The sequence below is a fragment of the Cherax quadricarinatus genome, chromosome 33 (assembly GCF_038502225.1).
Source record: "Cherax quadricarinatus isolate ZL_2023a chromosome 33, ASM3850222v1, whole genome shotgun sequence".
Lineage (NCBI taxonomy): Eukaryota > Metazoa > Arthropoda > Malacostraca > Decapoda > Parastacidae > Cherax > Cherax quadricarinatus.
The window spans coordinates 33258185-33277444 of record NC_091324.1 but is presented as its reverse complement, the minus strand read 5'-3'; the positions used below and the strand labels follow the sequence as shown (position 1 = coordinate 33277444).

The 19260-nt window shown below is 42.5% G+C and overlaps 1 protein-coding gene across 1 annotated transcript in view; it reads left to right on the top strand.

Moving 5' to 3' along the window:
* The window catches only part of Naglu (N-acetyl-alpha-glucosaminidase), a 443026-nt gene that overhangs the window by 173633 nt on the left and 250133 nt on the right, over positions 1-19260 (top strand). The window contains exons 6-7 of the mRNA XM_070091031.1: positions 4914-5075; positions 16774-16839. Coding sequence (XP_069947132.1) covers positions 4914-5075; positions 16774-16839 — 228 coding nt within the window. The remainder of the gene's footprint in view (positions 1-4913; positions 5076-16773; positions 16840-19260) is intronic.

The window sequence follows — 19260 nt, the reverse complement described above, 5'->3', positions numbered from 1 at the left end:
CACTACCACCTACCACCACCACCACTCCCACCACCACCACCACCACCAACCACTCCCACTCCCACTACCTACCACCACCACTGCACTCCCACAATACCACCACCTACCACCGCCAACACTCACCACCACCACTACCACCACCACTACCACTCACCACCATCAACTCTACCACTCACCACCTCACCACCACCACCTCACCAACCACCACTACCTACCACCACCACTCCACCTACCATTACCACACCACCACTCACCACCTACTCTAATACCACCACTCCACTACCACACCACCACTCATTACCCTCACCACTCCACTAACACCCACCACCACCACCACCTCCACTCACCACTCCACTCACCAATATACCACCACATCTACTACCACTACCACTCACTAACTACTCCACTCCCACTCACCACTCCACACTCACCACTCTTACCACCTACAATACCACCTACTCCACCACTAACATGCCACCAATCCCACCACCACCCCACCAATTCCCCTTACTCCACCACATTACCACCACCACCACCACCACCTCCACCACCGACCTACCACCACCACTCCCACCACCACCATTACCACCACTCACCACCACCACCACTCACCACCACCACCACTACCACCACTACCACCACCACTACCACCTACCACTCCAATCCACCATCCACTACCACCACCACTCCACCACCACCATTCACCACCACCAATACTCCACTACATCCTACCACTACTTACCTACCACCAATCCACCATTACCACTCCACCACCACCTCACCACCCTACTCCACCACCACCACCACCACTCACCTACTACCACCACCACCACTCCACCACCACCACCACCTCCACCTACTCCACCACCACCACCACTCCACCACTCCACCACCACCTCTCCACCTACCACCTCACCACCACCACCACCACCACTCCACCACTCCAACCACCAACCACCACCACTCCCCACCACCTAACACCACCACCTCTCCACCTCACCACAATACCACTCACCACCACACTACTCCACTAACACCACTACCCACCTCACCATCACCACCACTCCCACCACCACCACTCACCAATTACACCACCATCCCACCACCACCACCACCTCACCACTCCCACCACCACACCACCATCACCACCACTCCTCCACCACCACCTAACACCACCACTCTACCTCCACCACCACCACCTCACTCACCACCACCACCACCACCACCTGCCACCACACCACCACCAACACTCTCACCACCACCACCACCACCAACAACCACCACCACCACCACCGCCACCACCTACCACCACCTACTACTCCCACCACCTACCACTCCACCAACCACCCCATTCCCCACCACCTACTGGCCAACCACCTACCACCTACCAACCTACCTACCACCACCACCACTCCACTACTCACTACACAACCAACCAACTACACTACTCACTCATACCATTACTACAACTACTACTAATACTCTACAACTAATAACCACACCACAACCTACTACTGCACTACGCTCACTACTACAACTACTACCACTACTACCTACTACCACTACCACCTACTACAACTACTACCAACACTAATACTACTACTTCCCACCTTACCACCACCTACCACCTACCACTCACTAACCACACCATACCACCTTACCACCACCACCACTACTCCACATCACTCACTACTTCACCACCTACTCATTCCACTACCACCACACCACCACCACTCCACCTACCACCACCACCACCATCTCCTCATCCACCACCACCAGACCGCCACTCCACCACCACCTAACATCACCACTCTCCACTACTCCTATTACTACCACCACCACCACCAACCAACCACCTACCTACCTACTCACTTAACCAACCACTACCACTACCACTACCACCTCCACCACTATCAACCACTACTACCACTACCACCTACCACTACCACTGCCACTACCACCAACACTATTTTGCTACTTACCCACTGCCTACTACACCACATTCTACCACCTAATACCACCTACCACCACTGCCACTACCACCACCAATCACCTTCCACCTACTCACAACCAACCACCACCACCTACCTACTCACTCCACCTACTGCCACCACCACCACACCAACACTTGGCTGCCTCCACCTCACCACCACCACCACTCCACCACCACCACATCCACCTACCTACCACCATCCACCACCACTGACCACCACCACCACTAATCCCCTCATTGTCCTTCCTATCTCACCACTAACTCCCACCTCACCTTACCACCACCACCTACCACTACCACCTACCACCTGCCTACTACCATCAATACTAATATTGCTACCACCATCCACCACCACTACCACTCACTCCACTACTACACCACTTACCACCTACTAATACTACCACCTTCACCACTCTACCACCACCACCACCACTGACCAACACACCCACTTCACTACCACCACTCCCACCACCACTACCACCACTCATCCACTCCACCACCACCTAATAACACTTACACCACCACCACCTCACCACTACTACTACTACTCACTACACCACTACCACACTGCCATCAACCACCTACCACCACCTACCAATCCACCACCACCACCTTCCACTCACCACCAACCACTACCACTACCACCTTCCACCACCACCACCTCTCCACCACCAACCACCTTCCATTACCTACCACTACTCACCACCACCTACCACTCCACCTACCATCCACCTACCTACCACCACCACCTCACCACCACCTAACACTCACCTTCCACTGCCTACACCATCCATCCACCACCACCACCTCTACCACCACCACTACCACCACCACCACTACTCAACCACCACCACAACCACCACTCACCACCACCACTCATCCACCACTACCCACCACCACCAGCACTCACCTCACTCTACCACCACCACTCACCACCAACCAACCACCACTACCACCACCACCACCTACCACTCCACCTCACCATCCACCACAACCATCCACCACCACATTATCCACCACCACTAACCTTACCACCACTACCACCACTCACCACCACCACCTCCACCACCCACCAACCACCTACCACTTCCTACCACCACTCAACGCCACCACCCCTTCCCACTACCACCTCCACTCCACCACTCACCATTACCACTCAATCCACCTAACACCTAACTACTCACTACCTCACCACCACCACCACTACTCTACTACCACTACCACTAACACTACTACTCACCACTACAATACCACTACCACTCCCACCACCACTCAACACCACCTCCCTACCACCACTCCCACCACTCTGCCACCACCACCAACCACACTCCACCACCACAACCACCACCACCACCACCGCCTACCACCACCACCACCACTCCCACCACCACCTCCATCCACCACCAACACTACCACCACCACCACCACCAACCAACCACCTTACCACCACCACTACCACAACAACCACTACCACCTCCACCTACCACCTACCTACTCACTGCAACCACACCATTACCTCTCCACCACTCACCTACTACAACCAACTACCACTGCTCACGACCACCTACTACAACCACTACCACTACCACTACTACCACTACCACTACCACAACCATCCACCAACACTAATACTACCACTCCACCACCACCACCACCACCAACCAAACCTACCACCTACCACTACCACCACCTACCACCTCCACTCCACCACCTCCCACCACCACCTACTACCACACCCACTACCACCACCACCACACCTCACCACCTATCCCACCAATTACTACCACCACCATTACTCACTCTCACTTACCTACCACCGTCACTCCACCACCACTCAACCCACCTACCACTCATCACTCACTCTTCCCACCTACCACTACTCACCACTACCACCTCAACCCACCTACCACCATACTACCACACCTTACTTACCACCACCACTACCACCACCACCTTACCACCACTGCCACCACCACCAACACCATTTTGCCACTCCCACCTGCCACCTAATACCACCACTCCCCTTACCCACCACCACCACACCACCACCACCACCTCACTGGTCCACCACCAACCACCACCACCACCACCACCACCACAACCACCACCACCACCACCACCACCACCACCACTGCCACCACCACCAACACCACAATGGTCACCCTACCTCCACCACCATCCACCACCTCTCACCACCTCACCACCATACCACCACCACCTGCTACCACACCACCACCACCACCACCACTTCACCACACCATCCACCTGGACCACACCACTACCACCTCCACCACCATCAATTACCACCATCATACCTCCAACCACCACCACCACCACCAATACCATCCACCACTCCCACCACCACCACCACCTCCACCACCACACCTCTACCACCATCCACCACCACCACCACCACTCCCACCACCACCACTCACCAACACTCCACTCACCACCACCACAGCCACTCCCACCCACCTACCACCACCACTCCACCACTACTACCACCACCACCACCACCACCACCAACCACTCCCACCACCTCCACCACCACCCCACCACCACCGCCACCACCACCACCACCACCACAATACACCACCTCCAATACCACCAACACTCCCACCTACTACCACCTCACTCACCTTCCACCACCACCACATCCACCACCACCACCACCACCAACACTTCCAACCACCTACTAATAATAACAGAGAATTCACACAATACCATGCCTGGTACAATACACAAACAAACTTACAAAGGAGAATGATACGACTTTTCGGTTCGACCTGTACCCTTAACTAGCCACTAGCATCTGCATGACTAGTTTATGATCTAAGTCGGGCCGATACGTCGTTATAAGTTCCATTCTCTTAGGTGCAAGTCATGTATGGAATAATAATACTGAGGTGCACTACTACAGGGGCCGCATGGGCAACATTCGAGGCTGGGGTGGCCCACTGTGGCCATCATGGCACAACCAGACTCTTATTCTCCAGAAACAAATTCTCGCCCGGATGCGACAGTTTGGGATGATTCCTGTTCTTCCAGCTTTTGCTGGACATGTTCCAGCCGGCATTGCCAGGTAGGCGGACGCCATTTATGTCATTATAATATATATTTGATTATAATTGCCTTTATTTATATATATATATATATATATATATATATATATATATATATATATATATATATATATATATATATATATATATATATATAAAGGGGGTAAGGCAGCCGGGATTGATGGGATAAAGATAGAAATGTTAAAAGCAGGTGGGGATATAGTTTTGGAGTGGTTTGTGCAATTATTTAATAAATGTATGGAAGAGGGTAAGGTACCTAGGGATTGGCAGAGAGCATGCATAGTTCCTTTGTATAAAGGCAAAGGGGATAAAAGAGAGTGCAAAAATTATAGGGGGATAAGTCTGTTGAGTGTACCTGGTAAAGTGTATGGTAGAGTTATAATTGAAAGAATTAAGAGTAAGACGGAGAATAGGATAGCAGATGAACAAGGAGGCTTTAGGAAAGGTAGGGGGTGTGTGGACCAGGTGTTTACAGTGAAACATATAAGTGAACAGTATTTAGATAAGGCTAAAGAGGTCTTTGTGGCATTTATGGATTTGGAAAAGGCGTATGACAGGGTGGATAGGGGGGCAATGTGGCAGATGTTGCAAGTGTATGGTGTAGGAGGTAGGTTACTGAAAGCAGTGAAGAGTTTTTACGAGGATAGTGAGGCTCAAGTTAGAGTATGTAGGAAAGAGGGAAATTTTTTCCCAGTAAAAGTAGGCCTTAGACAAGGATGTGTGATGTCACCGTGGTTGTTTAATATATTTATAGATGGGGTTGTAAGAGAAGTAAATGCGAGGGTCTTGGCAAGAGGCGTGGAGTTAAAAGATAAAGAATCACACACAAAGTGGGAGTTGTCACAGCTGCTCTTTGCTGATGACACTGTGCTCTTGGGAGATTCTGAAGAGAAGTTGCAGAGATTGGTGGATGAATTTGGTAGGGTGTGCAAAAGAAGAAAATTAAAGGTGAATACAGGAAAGAGTAAGGTTATGAGGATAACAAAAAGATTAGGTGATGAAAGATTGAATATCAGATTGGAGGGAGAGAGTATGGAGGAGGTGAACGTATTCAGATATTTGGGAGTGGACGTGTCAGCGGATGGGTCTATGAAAGATGAGGTGAATCATAGAATTGATGAGGGAAAAAGAGTGAGTGGTGCACTTAGGAGTCTGTGGAGACAGAGAACTTTGTCCTTGGAGGCAAAGAGGGGAATGTATGAGAGTATAGTTTTACCAACGCTCTTATATGGGTGTGAAGCGTGGGTGATGAATGTTGCAGCGAGGAGAAGGCTGGAGGCAGTGGAGATGTCATGTCTGAGGGCAATGTGTGGTGTGAATATAATGCAGAGAATTCGTAGTTTGGAAGTTAGGAGGAGGTGCGGGATTACCAAAACTGTTGTCCAGAGGGCTGAGGAAGGGTTGTTGAGGTGGTTCGGACATGTAGAGAGAATGGAGCGAAATAGAATGACTTAAAGAGTGTATCAGTCTGTAGTGGAAGGAAGGCGGGGTAGGGGTCGGCCTAGGAAGGGTTGGAGGGAGGGGGTAAAGGAGGTTTTGTGTGCGAGGGGCTTGGACTTCCAGCAGGCATGCGTGAGCGTGTTTGATAGGAGTGAATGGAGACAAATGGTTTTTAATACTTGACGTGCTGTTGGAGTGTGAGCAAAGTAACATTTATGAAGGGATTCAGGGAAACCGGCAGGCCGGACTTGAGTCCTGGAGATGGGAAGTACAGTGCCTGCACTCTGAAGGAGGGGTGTTAATGTTGCAGTTTAAAAACTGTAGTGTAAAGCACCCTTCTGGCAAGACAGTGATGGAGTGAATGATGGTGAAAGTTTTTCTTTTTCGGGCCACCCTGCCTTGGTGGGAATCGGCCGGTGTGATAATAAAAAAAAAAAAATATATATATATATATATGCAAAACAACCACTCTGAAAGAATAGAGAAATTCCAAGCGCTTTCGTGACTACTCACATTATCAAGGAACTATGAAAGTAAAGCATCCAAGGAAGCTATATAAGGGGTCTGACCAGCACCTCACTATCAGATCCCACAACGGTTAAACACCTGCAGCGCGCCGACCCAACTTGGATAGGTCCTTTGCACAACTCACCCACAAACTATTCTACCCAAGAAAATTTAAAAATTATTATTTGTCCAGTGTATTATTAAATTCTTCCCAAATTCTATTAATTATAAATGGATCTAATTTATATAAACCAAAGGAAATATTCATATTATTGTCAAAACTGCTTTTTATGAAACAAGATTCAATTATATTCCTGTCGTTAACTATGATTTACCATTGCCAGTTCCTACTATCATTAAACTTATTAAACTTTGCATTGTTGATGCAAAATTTGTATTTAATGATAAGTTTTACACTCAGAAGTTTGGTATGGCAATGGGAAATCCTCTTTCACCTGTTCTTAGTAACCTATACATGGAATTTTTTTGAAACAAGGTTACTTAACACAATCCTCCCTAATAGAGCTAAATGGTTCAGATATGTTGATGATATTTTGTGTCTTATGCCCAAAAATGTAGGTATACACCATTTCCTTGGAAAATTAAATAGCTTAGTCCATTCTATAAACTTTACTGTTGAGTTTGAAGAAAATAACTCATTGCCTTTTCTAGATGTTTTAATTATTAAGGGTAATAATGAATTCAAATTTAAAATTTACAGAAAACCTACAAATAACTGTTCCTATGTCCACTATTATTCCTCGCATCAAGATAGAGTCAAACTGTCTGTTTTCTCATCAATGTTTTTGAGAGCTTTACGAATTTGTAGTCCTGAGTTCATAGATGAGGAAATATCCAAAATTTATGAAATAGGTAATGATTTAAAATACCCAAGAAATGTAATTGATAAATCTTTTAAAGTTGCTAGAAATACTTTTTACAATCCAAAAAGGGGCAACCAGCCTTATTCAACTAAAAATATGTTGGTTCTCCCTTACCATGAAAACTTGGTTGATATGCCTTCTCTTCTTAAGACTTTTAATATTAAAGTTGTATTCAAAAATCTTGATACAGTAAAAAAACTTTTGATAAAGAATTCCTCCCCAAAATGCTGACGGATGTGTCTATAAGATTCCTTGTAAAATTTGCGATAAAGTTTATTACGGTCAAACTGGTAAAAATCTCGAACTAAGATTAAAACAACATAAATATAGCATTAGAACTGGACAAGATTCCAATGCTCTATTTATTCATGTAAGAGATTTTAACCATCCAATTGATTTTCAAAAAGTTGAGAAAGTAGTATCAAGCAAGTCCATGGTCGACAGGAATATAATTGAATCATTGAATCTTGTTTCACAAAAAAGCAGTTTTGACAATAATATGAATATTTCCTTTGGTTTATATAAATTAGATCCATTTATAATTAATAGAATTTGGGAAGAATTTAATAATACACTGGACAAATAATAATTTTCAAATTTTCTTGGGTAGAATAGTTTGTGGGTGAGTTGTGCAAAGGACCTATCCAAGTTGGGTCGGCGCGCTGCAGGTGTTTAACCGTTGTGGGATCTGATAGTGAGGTGCTGGCCAGACCCCTTATATAGCTTCCTTGGATGCTTTACTTTCATAGTTCCTTGATAATGTGAGTAGTCACGAAAGCGCTTGGAATTTCTCTATTCTTTCAGAGTGGTTGTTTTGCATATTCTGAAATCACCTGTTTACTGTGATCTTATTGCATATATATATATATATATATATATATATATATATATATATATATATATATATATATATATATATATATATATATATATATATATATATTTATATATATATATATATATATATATATATATATATATATATATATATATATATATATATATATATATATATATATATGTATATATATACATATAAAGAGAGAGAGAGAGAGAGAGAGAGATAGAGAGAGATTGCTTTAATCCCTATATTTAAGCGATTTAAGTTGTTTGATGGTAGTGTTCAGTTACAGTCCTAATTACCCACATGCAGTCGATGGAATTTCAGCCTAACGAAATAATAATTTGAAAGTTTATTTCACACATTAAACTATTTTGTTACAATAATTACTAAAGCTATGAGAATTACACATATAATGCCAGCAATGTGAATGTAACTTATTTTAATTGTAACTTAGGTTTCGTGCAACTATTTGCTTTACGAACAGCATCCTCAAATATATTGATAAAAAGCATCTATATGGAAAACAGTGCAGAATGTATCTAATTACAAAGGATCTGAAGAAATGTTAACACTTACTAATCTAATAATGTCTTTTTCTCGACCGTTGGAACAAAGGTAGCAAACCAAATCGTAAACTCAAACAGTCAGCTAATAGACTACCTCACTGATAACTACCCAAATACTTGATTTTAACCTCAAGAAACCCTGTTACCCGCTCACCATCAAAACACATCAAAATATCTATGGCTGACCTGTACTTATCCAGCAGCTCCTGTCTCCTGCCCTTCCTGATGTCATTTCCACCAACACTAAGACAGATAATGGGCTTGTTTCCATTATCTGACATAATATTATCCAACCTGCTGACTATGTCACCAACACCAGCTCCTGGGATGCACACCCTCTGTCTGACCTTCCTATCTCTGTTACAAAAAGCACAGTCCATATATCTTACCTGAGAGTCTCCCCACTGAAGTACACTCCTCCTGGAGAATGGAGAATCGATTTCCTACTTTCACATCTTCTCTATTGGCCTTCCTTATCTTTCTTCTTCCTGAATCGTGAACCACTTGCCACTTAAAGCAGCTGACACTCTCCACCTCACAGCAGGTAACCTTTTCCTCCTTTCCTGCACCAACCATCTCACACTCAAAACCCATCTAGGCGAAGCTTCATTTGGATTTAGACTGAAAAAAAGTACTAGCGATGCAATTACACATATGCTTGAACTAATATATTCAGCACTCGAAAAAAAGGAAATTTCCCGGGACTTTTGATAGGCCTATGAAAAGTATTTGATGTAGTTGAACATGATCTATTGCACTTAAAACTTGAACATTTTGGGGTAAGAGGACACTCTCACGATTACTTGAAATCATATTTTATCAATAGGAACCAGTGTGTATACACAAATGTTATTAACTTTAATACACAACCTGTTTTTGTTGTCCCACAGGGCAGTGTCCTTGGCTCACTTCTCTTTTACATTCACATCAATGACCTCCCAAATGCATCTAAACTCCTTAAACCCGTTTTATATACTTATATCTTCTCTCACCCAAACCCAACCATACTAACAGACAGATACATGTACAGATACAGATTTTTATTTTCTTGCAAGATTACATTGAGGTTATGTAATTACAAAAATGAGTTGCAGTGCAAAGAGAGCCACTATCATGCCTTGGCATTATGGGCAGACTAAATTTAATGGCTTACAGACTACTTAATACTAGAGAATTTATCATAATTTAAGTTGTACATCTATTTTATTTATAATAGACAAGAAGTTTACTGAAATTATAATCTAGGGATATTACATCGGGACAAGTTGAAAGTATTTTCTAGGCTTTGTATATCAATAGTAAATATTTAAATTATATTATGGGAATATAACATTGCGAGTTGCTGTATGCAGTTTACAGTATTGAAAATGCTAACAATTGGGTGTAAGGCAGTATTTTTTTGGGTAGGTATTTATACTACAATGTAGTATTAAGTAATGCATGAACTTTGGGCATCTAGTTTTGAAGTTTTCAGATTTGAGTAATTGGGAGATTTTCGGTAAAGTTTAAATATTGAGTATTGAGTATTTAGTTTAGGGTGAGTAGGTGGGTTTTGAGAAGAGTCTTAAATTGATGTTCAAACCGGGTTGCTTTAGTATTTACTGGTAATGAATTCCGAATTTTGGGGCCGATGATGTGCATAGAGTTTTTACAGTGTGATATGGACACGGAGTTTGTCAAAAAGTGATCTGTGTCTTGTGTTATGGTCGTGTGTCCTGTTAAGGTTGGTGAGAAGTTTAAGTGGAGGGTTTATGTTTGAATGTAGTGTTCTTTGCCTGTAGTAGGTACAAGAATATGTATGGATGTTCTTTACGGGGAGCAGTTTTAGACTTTTGAATATTGGTGGAGTTTCCTGTCGAGAGCGGGAATTTGTTATCATTCTGACTGCAGCCTTTTGCTGGGTGATTTAGGTGATTTGATATTTTTGATTCCCATGCCCAAATTCCATATGTGAAATAAGCCTAGATGAGTGAATGATACAGAACAAGGAGAGCTAATTGTGGAACAATGTACCGTATCTTTGATAGTAAGGAAATTTGTTGTATGTATCTCTGGAATTTGAGGCTACACTCAAGGTGGATTCCTAGGAATTTTCCCTCTGTGAGTCTTGTGATGGGTGATCCGTTCAGCGTTATGTTTCGCGGTACATTTGTAGCTTTGTTTCCAAACTGAATGAAATAGGTTTTATCAGTATTGAAGGTAAGCTTGTTTGTCATCATCCAGGTAGATATTTTTTGCAATTCAGTATTAACAGTGTTGGTCAATATGACTGGGTTTGGGTGAGAGAAGACGTATGTGGTGTCATCTGCAAATAATATGGGTTTGAGTACTTGTGATGCATTCGGTAGGTCATTGATGTAGATGAAGAAGAGGAGTGGTCCTAGAACACTTCCCTGTGGGACACCGAGTGTAATTTGTTGTGCGGAAGAGTTTGCTCCATTTGTGTACACGTATTGGCTTCTGTTACTAAGGTATGACTTTAGGTAGTTGAGGGAGTGGCCTCTTATACCATAGTGTGTTAATTTACTTAACAGCAAATCATGGTCGACTGCATCAAAAGCTTTACGTAAATCAATGAACATTCCCAGCGGGACTTCTTTCTTCTCGAGAGTGGTGTATATTAATTCTATTATTTGGGCAGTTAGGCCTGATGTGGCCTGATTTATTATAAAGGAAGCATACTACCTCATTTTTGACCTTAGTTCCTTGCTGACGTTGTAGCTGGTGCCACTCTGGGTACTGTCATGGCTCACCTGGTTGACCATAAGTTGAGTGATGTGGCTCACCAGGTAACTTAGTTGGCTGATGTCGTTCTCCTTCGTCCTGGCACTTCATCCTCCAATCAGTTCTTCTTTGATGCTCTCTGCTCATGCCAGGCTGTTGAAAAGAGTGATGAGACCACTCGGACAAGGAGCGGTTAGTTTCAAAGGTATCAGTCAACTTGGCTGCCTCCAGTGCAGTGGTCAACAATTTATCTTGCAGGAAGACTCGAACCTCTGGTCCAACAGACTCCAGCAGGTTATCCACCAATATTAAATGTACCACCTCCTCAAAGTTAGCGACACTACTTGCCTTGTACCACTTGGTAAAAGCTTTGGTCTGCTGTCTTACAAAGTCGACATAAGACTGACACAGCTGTCGTTTGCCTAGTTTAAATGATTTTCTGCATTTAGTTGGAATGCATTGAGAAGCACCCAGAACCGTGGTTTTCACCACGCAACAGTTGCCAAACTGGTTATCATCTAACACAGAGGTAAATTCCTGTGCCTCACCAAATAATGTTGTATGCACCAGTGCTGCCCAATGTGCTTCAGGCCACCTTAAAACTCGAGCCTGATTTTCCGAAGCCTCGAAAAAAATTTCAGGTTCGGCTTCAACAAAACGCCCTTTGCCCAATGCAAACTGAAATCATCTACATTCTGTTTGAATTGCCTCCTCTTCTTCTCTCTATCATACTCTTCCCTAGCAAATGCTCGCTGTTCTTTAGTTTCTTCAAGATTGAGTCTAGTTAACTCAAGCACCAACAAAGCAGACTCACCCTGAGACAAACTCGACACACCTGTGGCTTCACCATTTCAGGTGTCTCGACCATTTTGCAGAAACCTGAGTGGAGATGTCTTAATAGCTCCTGTAGCTGGGGACGCGTCAGTCTGGTGTGCCATGTCTACTTCTGTCTTTAACTTGCTGCAAATGAGATTACGAAGTTCGCAAAGTTGACATGCAAAACAGCAAGCCATCTATGATTACGTAATAGCAGGCCGAACATGCAAAATTCCTGAAGCATTGGCAAAGCTGATGCAATGCCAGATAGCCAGCTATTTACAATTACTTCTTGATCCAACTTCAAGTCTAGGCTCAACTTCTGCTTTAAGTCCAGCTCCAGCTCCCGGACAATCTACCCATATTACGACCCAGGTAATCAAAGGCCTGTTATCCTGGTTGTAAAGGGGAGCTAGGAGCAGAATAAACACAGCAGAGAAACTTTGAATTGTATTTTTCTTCACCAAGTGCGATTATAGACATTTACAAGTATGTACACTATATACAAGAGATTGAAATATATGTGTACAACACGATAAATCAAGAGGCAAGACACAGCTTGAAGACAGAATGGACAATCGTGTTAAACCAGCAGCTGGATGAAAATGACAAGGGTGAGAATGTGAGTGGTATCCAAGTCACCATCAGAATTGCCAGATCCACAATATGATTGGCTGAACCTAGGTGCTGATTTGACGATGGAGCCCCGTAAATCCTCAAACCCTTAGCGACCTGGTTCGCTGGTTGGTGAGGCAGCCTAAGTGAGTGTGATAACATGCTCCAAATAAGGTTATGTACTCTTTGCATGCAACAGGGAACTATAACAGAAAATCACATAAAACCAATCACAATTCCAAAAAAAATCTGTGATTTGAATATTTACTCTGATCCCCAGCAACAATATCCTCACCAGTACTTATAAAGTATACAAACACAAATACAAATACAAATGTTTATTTTTCTGTATAGATTACAATGTGGGGCTTACATATTATAAAATACTAATTATAAAGAGAGCCACTATCATTCCTAGCATGACTAAACATTTCAGGCAGACTAATAATAATTCTAACTCTATACTGATACAGATTATGGAGCATATTGATATTAAAGCTAGGTAACTACATTACAGTTTGTAAATTTAGCAATTAGAATGGTTTGCTCTTGGCATGATACAGTTTCTATTAAAGCTCCTATATTGGAGTATCTCAGGCAAACTTATGGTTTTCTGTTGGGTTATTATTGGCTTTAGGTGTGTTGCTGCTGTTGATCCCCAGGCACAAATAGCATAGGAGAGGTAGGGATAGATGAGTGAATAGTAAAGTGTGAGAAGGGTTGATTGTGGCACGTAGTAACGTATCTTAGAGAGGATTCCAAACCATTTTGGACATTTTTTTTTTTGTTATGTGTTGGATATGGGTGCTGAATTTCAGGTTGCTTTCGAGGTGTAGGCCCAGGAATTTGCCCTTATTGTGTTTAGCAATAAGAGTGTTGTCGATCTAAATGTTCAGCTGTGCAACACCTGTTCTGTTACCAAACATAATATAGAAGGTTTTGTCAGTGTTAAGCGTAAGTTTACTGGCTGTCATCCAAGTAGATATTTTGAGCAGCTCCTCGTTAACAATGGTGTAGAGTGTGGCAAGATTTGGGTGGGAGATGACATAAGTCGTGTCGTCAGCAAAGAGAATGGGTTTCAGGTGTTGGGATACGTTGGGAAGATCACTGAAGTATAAGAGGAAGAGCAGGGGACCAAGGACACTTCCCTGTGGCACTCCAGTATCAAGTGGTCGTGTTGATGAGGCTGTGTCTTTAATGGTAACGTAGAGATGCCTATTAATAAGGTAGGATTTGAAATATGCAAGCGCATGGCCTCTTATACTATAATGGTCAAGTTTGTGGAGTAGGATGCCGTGGTCTACTGTGTCAAAAGCTTTCCTTAGGTCAATAAAAAGTCCTAATGGATATTCCTTATTTTCCAGAGCTGTGCAAAGCAGATGGAGCATTTTATCAATTGCATCGTTTCTGCTTTTATTTTTTCTGAAGCCAAATTGGAAGGGTTTGAGTATGCTTTGCGCTGTTATAAACGAATACAATCTCTTGTGCACGAGTTTCTCAAAGATTTTTGGATAGCAATGGTAAGTTTGACATTGGCCTGTAGTTGTTTGCATCTGTGAGGTCACCATCTTTGTGTATTGGTGTAACCCTTGCTGTCTTGAGTAGTGCCGGGAAAGTGCTAGTCTCTAAGGATTTGTTAAAAGTAATGAAATAGCATGTGAAAGGACATGGGCCGCTCGCTTGTACAATATTAGTGGGACTTGTGACAGATTCCCTGATTTATTTTTAAGTGATTAGATAATCGTGGTGATTTCAGTGGGCTCAGTAGGTGCAAGGTAGAAGGAAGTTGGGAGATTCCCCTATAAGTAATCAGTTGCTTGGACGTTGGTACCTGAGATTTTACTGGCGAGATTAGATTCCATGGTTGAGAAGAAGTTATTTATCTTCTTAACTTTATGAATAAGCTGTAATTGTGTTTCGTTTGGTTTAGTTAGGACAATATCCTTAGTTTTTTCAGTCTGTGGTGCCAAGAATCTGAAAGAATGTTTTCCAGGTCTTTTTTATATCTCCTCTTGTTCCAGTGAATCTGCTGGAGTAGTACAGTTTGGCGTTTTTAAGTTTCGTGAGAATTGATGCATAGTGTTTAATAATATCTTTGTGTATTAAGCCCTGTCTATATTGCTTGTCATATTGATGTTTCTTATCAATGGATCTTAGTATGCTGTTAGTTAGCCATGGGCAACCAAGCCGTTTATTCGTAATCTATTTCGTTTTCATAGGACAATGTTTGTTGTACAGTCTAAGTAATTTATTAAGAAATATATCTGGACGGCTGTAAAAAAACACATTGACATAGCATTAGAAATATAAACCATTTTAATAAACCATTTTAATATTCCACATTATGCAAATCAAGAGACCAAATATTTGGAAAAATCTTTCTTAAGAATTGAAAAAAATAATCTCTTGATAGTTTCATGAATAATGTCAAAAAACATGTCTTGATCTTGATGTAAAAATGTATGTGATGACCATAAACAATATTAGTGAGTAACTCTACTTCTCTAACATGACTCACGAAATCGTAATGACACGATTGCAAACAAACCATACCACGGACGGGGATAGAACCCGCGATCAGAGAGTCTCTAACCTCCAGACCGTCGCGTTAGCCACTGGACCAGCTAGTTACAGTGCTGCCTGTGCTAACCTTCCTATGGTGTAGAAATATACCTAGTTGGACGAATCTTATTGTGGCTAGCTGGTCCAGTGGCTAACGCGACGGTCTGGAGGTTTGAGACTCTGATCGCGGGTTCGATCCCTGTCCGTGGTATGGGATTTTATCTACTTCTCTAACATTGCTGTCTTCAAGTGTCATCTTATTCACCACTTAAACGCCGTTTAATATAATCGTCCACTGTAATCTAAATTACCTTCCACGTTCAGAAAATTTATATCACATTTTATGACTAGAACTAAATGGTTTTGAAGTTATTAATAATATACCCGAAATGCTTGGTTAATTATGGGCTTACATTACCAAACACAAATATTATATTTTCGGATGATTCATGGATATTTTAATGAAAACAAAAATATTGAGTATGAGTTGCAGAAAATTGCCATTTAAATATACTAGTTTGTCAAACATTTACTGTAACTATATTAAGTAATTGTACTGTAATTGTTTTACTGTGATTGTTCCGTTATTGTTTTACTGTAATTGTTATATAATTATATTTAGGAAAGAAAGTCAGGGCTTTTAGTAATTTGATATATTTAAGCATTTTTAATGGTATTGTTTATATTTTCAATCCTTGATCAAAGCATCGACAAGTGTTTAACACTAATTTAATTACAGGATTTATCCAGAGGCAAACATCACTCGTCTAGGTCCCTGGAGCCACTTTACTGACCCCTACACCAGGTGAGTGAGAGAGAGAGAGAGAGACAGAGGCAAACATAACTCGTCTAGGTCCCTGGAGCCACTTTACTGACCCCTACACCAGGTGAGTGAGAGAGAGAGAGAGAGACAGAGGCAAACATCACTCGTCTAGGTCCCTGGAGCCACTTTACTGACCCCTACACCAGGTGAGTGAGAGAGAGAGAGAGAGACAGAGGCTCACGGCTCAGGGAGAGTGACCTAGTAGCGATCAGTGAAGAGGCGGGGCCAGGAGCTCGGACTCGACCCCCGCAACCTCAACTAGGTGAGTACAACTAGGTGAGTACACACACACACACACACACACACACACACACACACACACACACACACACACACACACACACACACACACACATATATATATATATATATATATATATATATATATGGGGATGAGATGAAAAGCTGTAAGCCTTCTCCCTGAAAGCTGACTGCCTTGGATCAAAACGTCTAGCGCAAGCTGGACGCCAAGATATTCATCCAGTGTGGTATAGCACTGCGTACCTTGTTTCAAGGTTCAAAGGTTCGAGTCTCCTTCAGCCAGAGATCAGTGTTTGTGTATATTTCGCCTGCTCTTGCGAATTCCTTGCATATATATATATATATATATATATATATATATATATATATATATATATATATATATATATATATATATATATATATATATATATATATATGAAACAACAAAACAAGTGATTTTGAATCATTAACAGCACTGCGGCTTGGCCAGGGCTCGATCCTGCGTTCCCATGCCCAGCCTTGTGTCAAATGAACAAAGGACTCATTACTCTATCCACTGGACCACCATACATGAACACCAGGCGCCCAGCAGTACTGAGTGCATAATCCTCAAAGACTAATTTCAACCTTATCCTGTTTGGTGTACCAGCAGCCCTCACAAGCAGTCTATATATCAATGAAATCTCGCTCAGTACTGGGCGCCTGGTGTTTATGGATGGTGGTCCAAATGAGAGAGTGATGCATACTTAATTCAGTTCACACAGGGATGGGCGTGGGTACGGTCCTACAAACAACATGAGCCTAATATCAAAATGGTATACAATACCGTTAAGTTGGTAGGTAAATCATATTGGCAATAGTTAGGTATCTTTAATCCGAAACGTTTCGCCAACACAGTAGGCTTCTTCAGTCGAGTACAGAAAGTAGGAAGGAGCCCATTTTCATCAATTCTATTATTCACCTCATATTTCATAGATCCATCTGCTGACACCTCCACTCCCAAATATCTGAATACTTTCACCTCCTCCATACTCTCTCCCTCCAATCTGACATCCAGTCTTGCGTCAAATATTTTTTTTATTATCCTCATCACCTTACTCTTTCCTATATCCACTTTTAATTTTCTTCTTTTACATACCCTACCAAACTCATCCACCAACCTATGCAGCTTCTCTTCAGAATCTCCCAAAAGTGCAGTGTCATCAGCAAAGAGCAACTGTGACAACTCCCACTTTGCGTTAGATTCTTTATCTTTTAACCCCACGCCTTTTGCCAACATCCGAGCATTCACTTCACAACCCCATCTATAAATATATTGAAAAAGCATGGTAACAACACACATTCTTTTCCAAGGCCTACTTTTACTGGGAAATAATCTCCCTCTCTCTTACATACTCTATTTTGAGCCTCACTATCCACATAAAAACTCTTCACTGCCTTCAGTAACTTACCTCCTATTCCATACACCTGCAACATCTGCCACATTGCCCCACTATCCACCCTGTCATATGCCGTTTCCTATTCCATAAATGCTACAAAAACCTCTTTACCCTTATCTAAATACTGTTCACATATATGTTTCACTGTAAACACCTGGTCTACACGCCTCCTTGTTCATCTGCTATGTTACTCTCCGTCTTACTCTTAATTCATTCAATAATAACTCTGCTGTACACTTTACCAGTTATACTCAACAGACTTATTCCTCTATAATTTTTACACTCTCTTTTGTCCCCTTTGTCTTTATACAAAGGAACTATGTATGCTCTCTGCCATTCCCTAGGTACCTTACCCTCTTCCATACATTTATTAAATAAAAGCACCAACCACTCCTGTACTATATCCCTACCTGCTTTTAATATTTCTATCTTTATCCCGTCAGTCCTAGGTGTCTTACCCCCTTTCATTCTACTCATTGTCCCCACGCACATCCCCCACACTCTCAACTGGTTCTTCCTCTCTCCCACAAGATGTTATTCCTCCTTGCCCTATTCACAAAATCACAGCTTTCGTATCTTCATCAATATTTAACAGTTCCTCAAAATATTCCCTCCATCTTCCCAATGCCTCTGACTCTCCATTTAATAACTCTTCTCTCCCATTTTTAACTATCAAATCCATTCGTTCTCTAGGCTTCCTCAACTTATTAATCTCACTCCA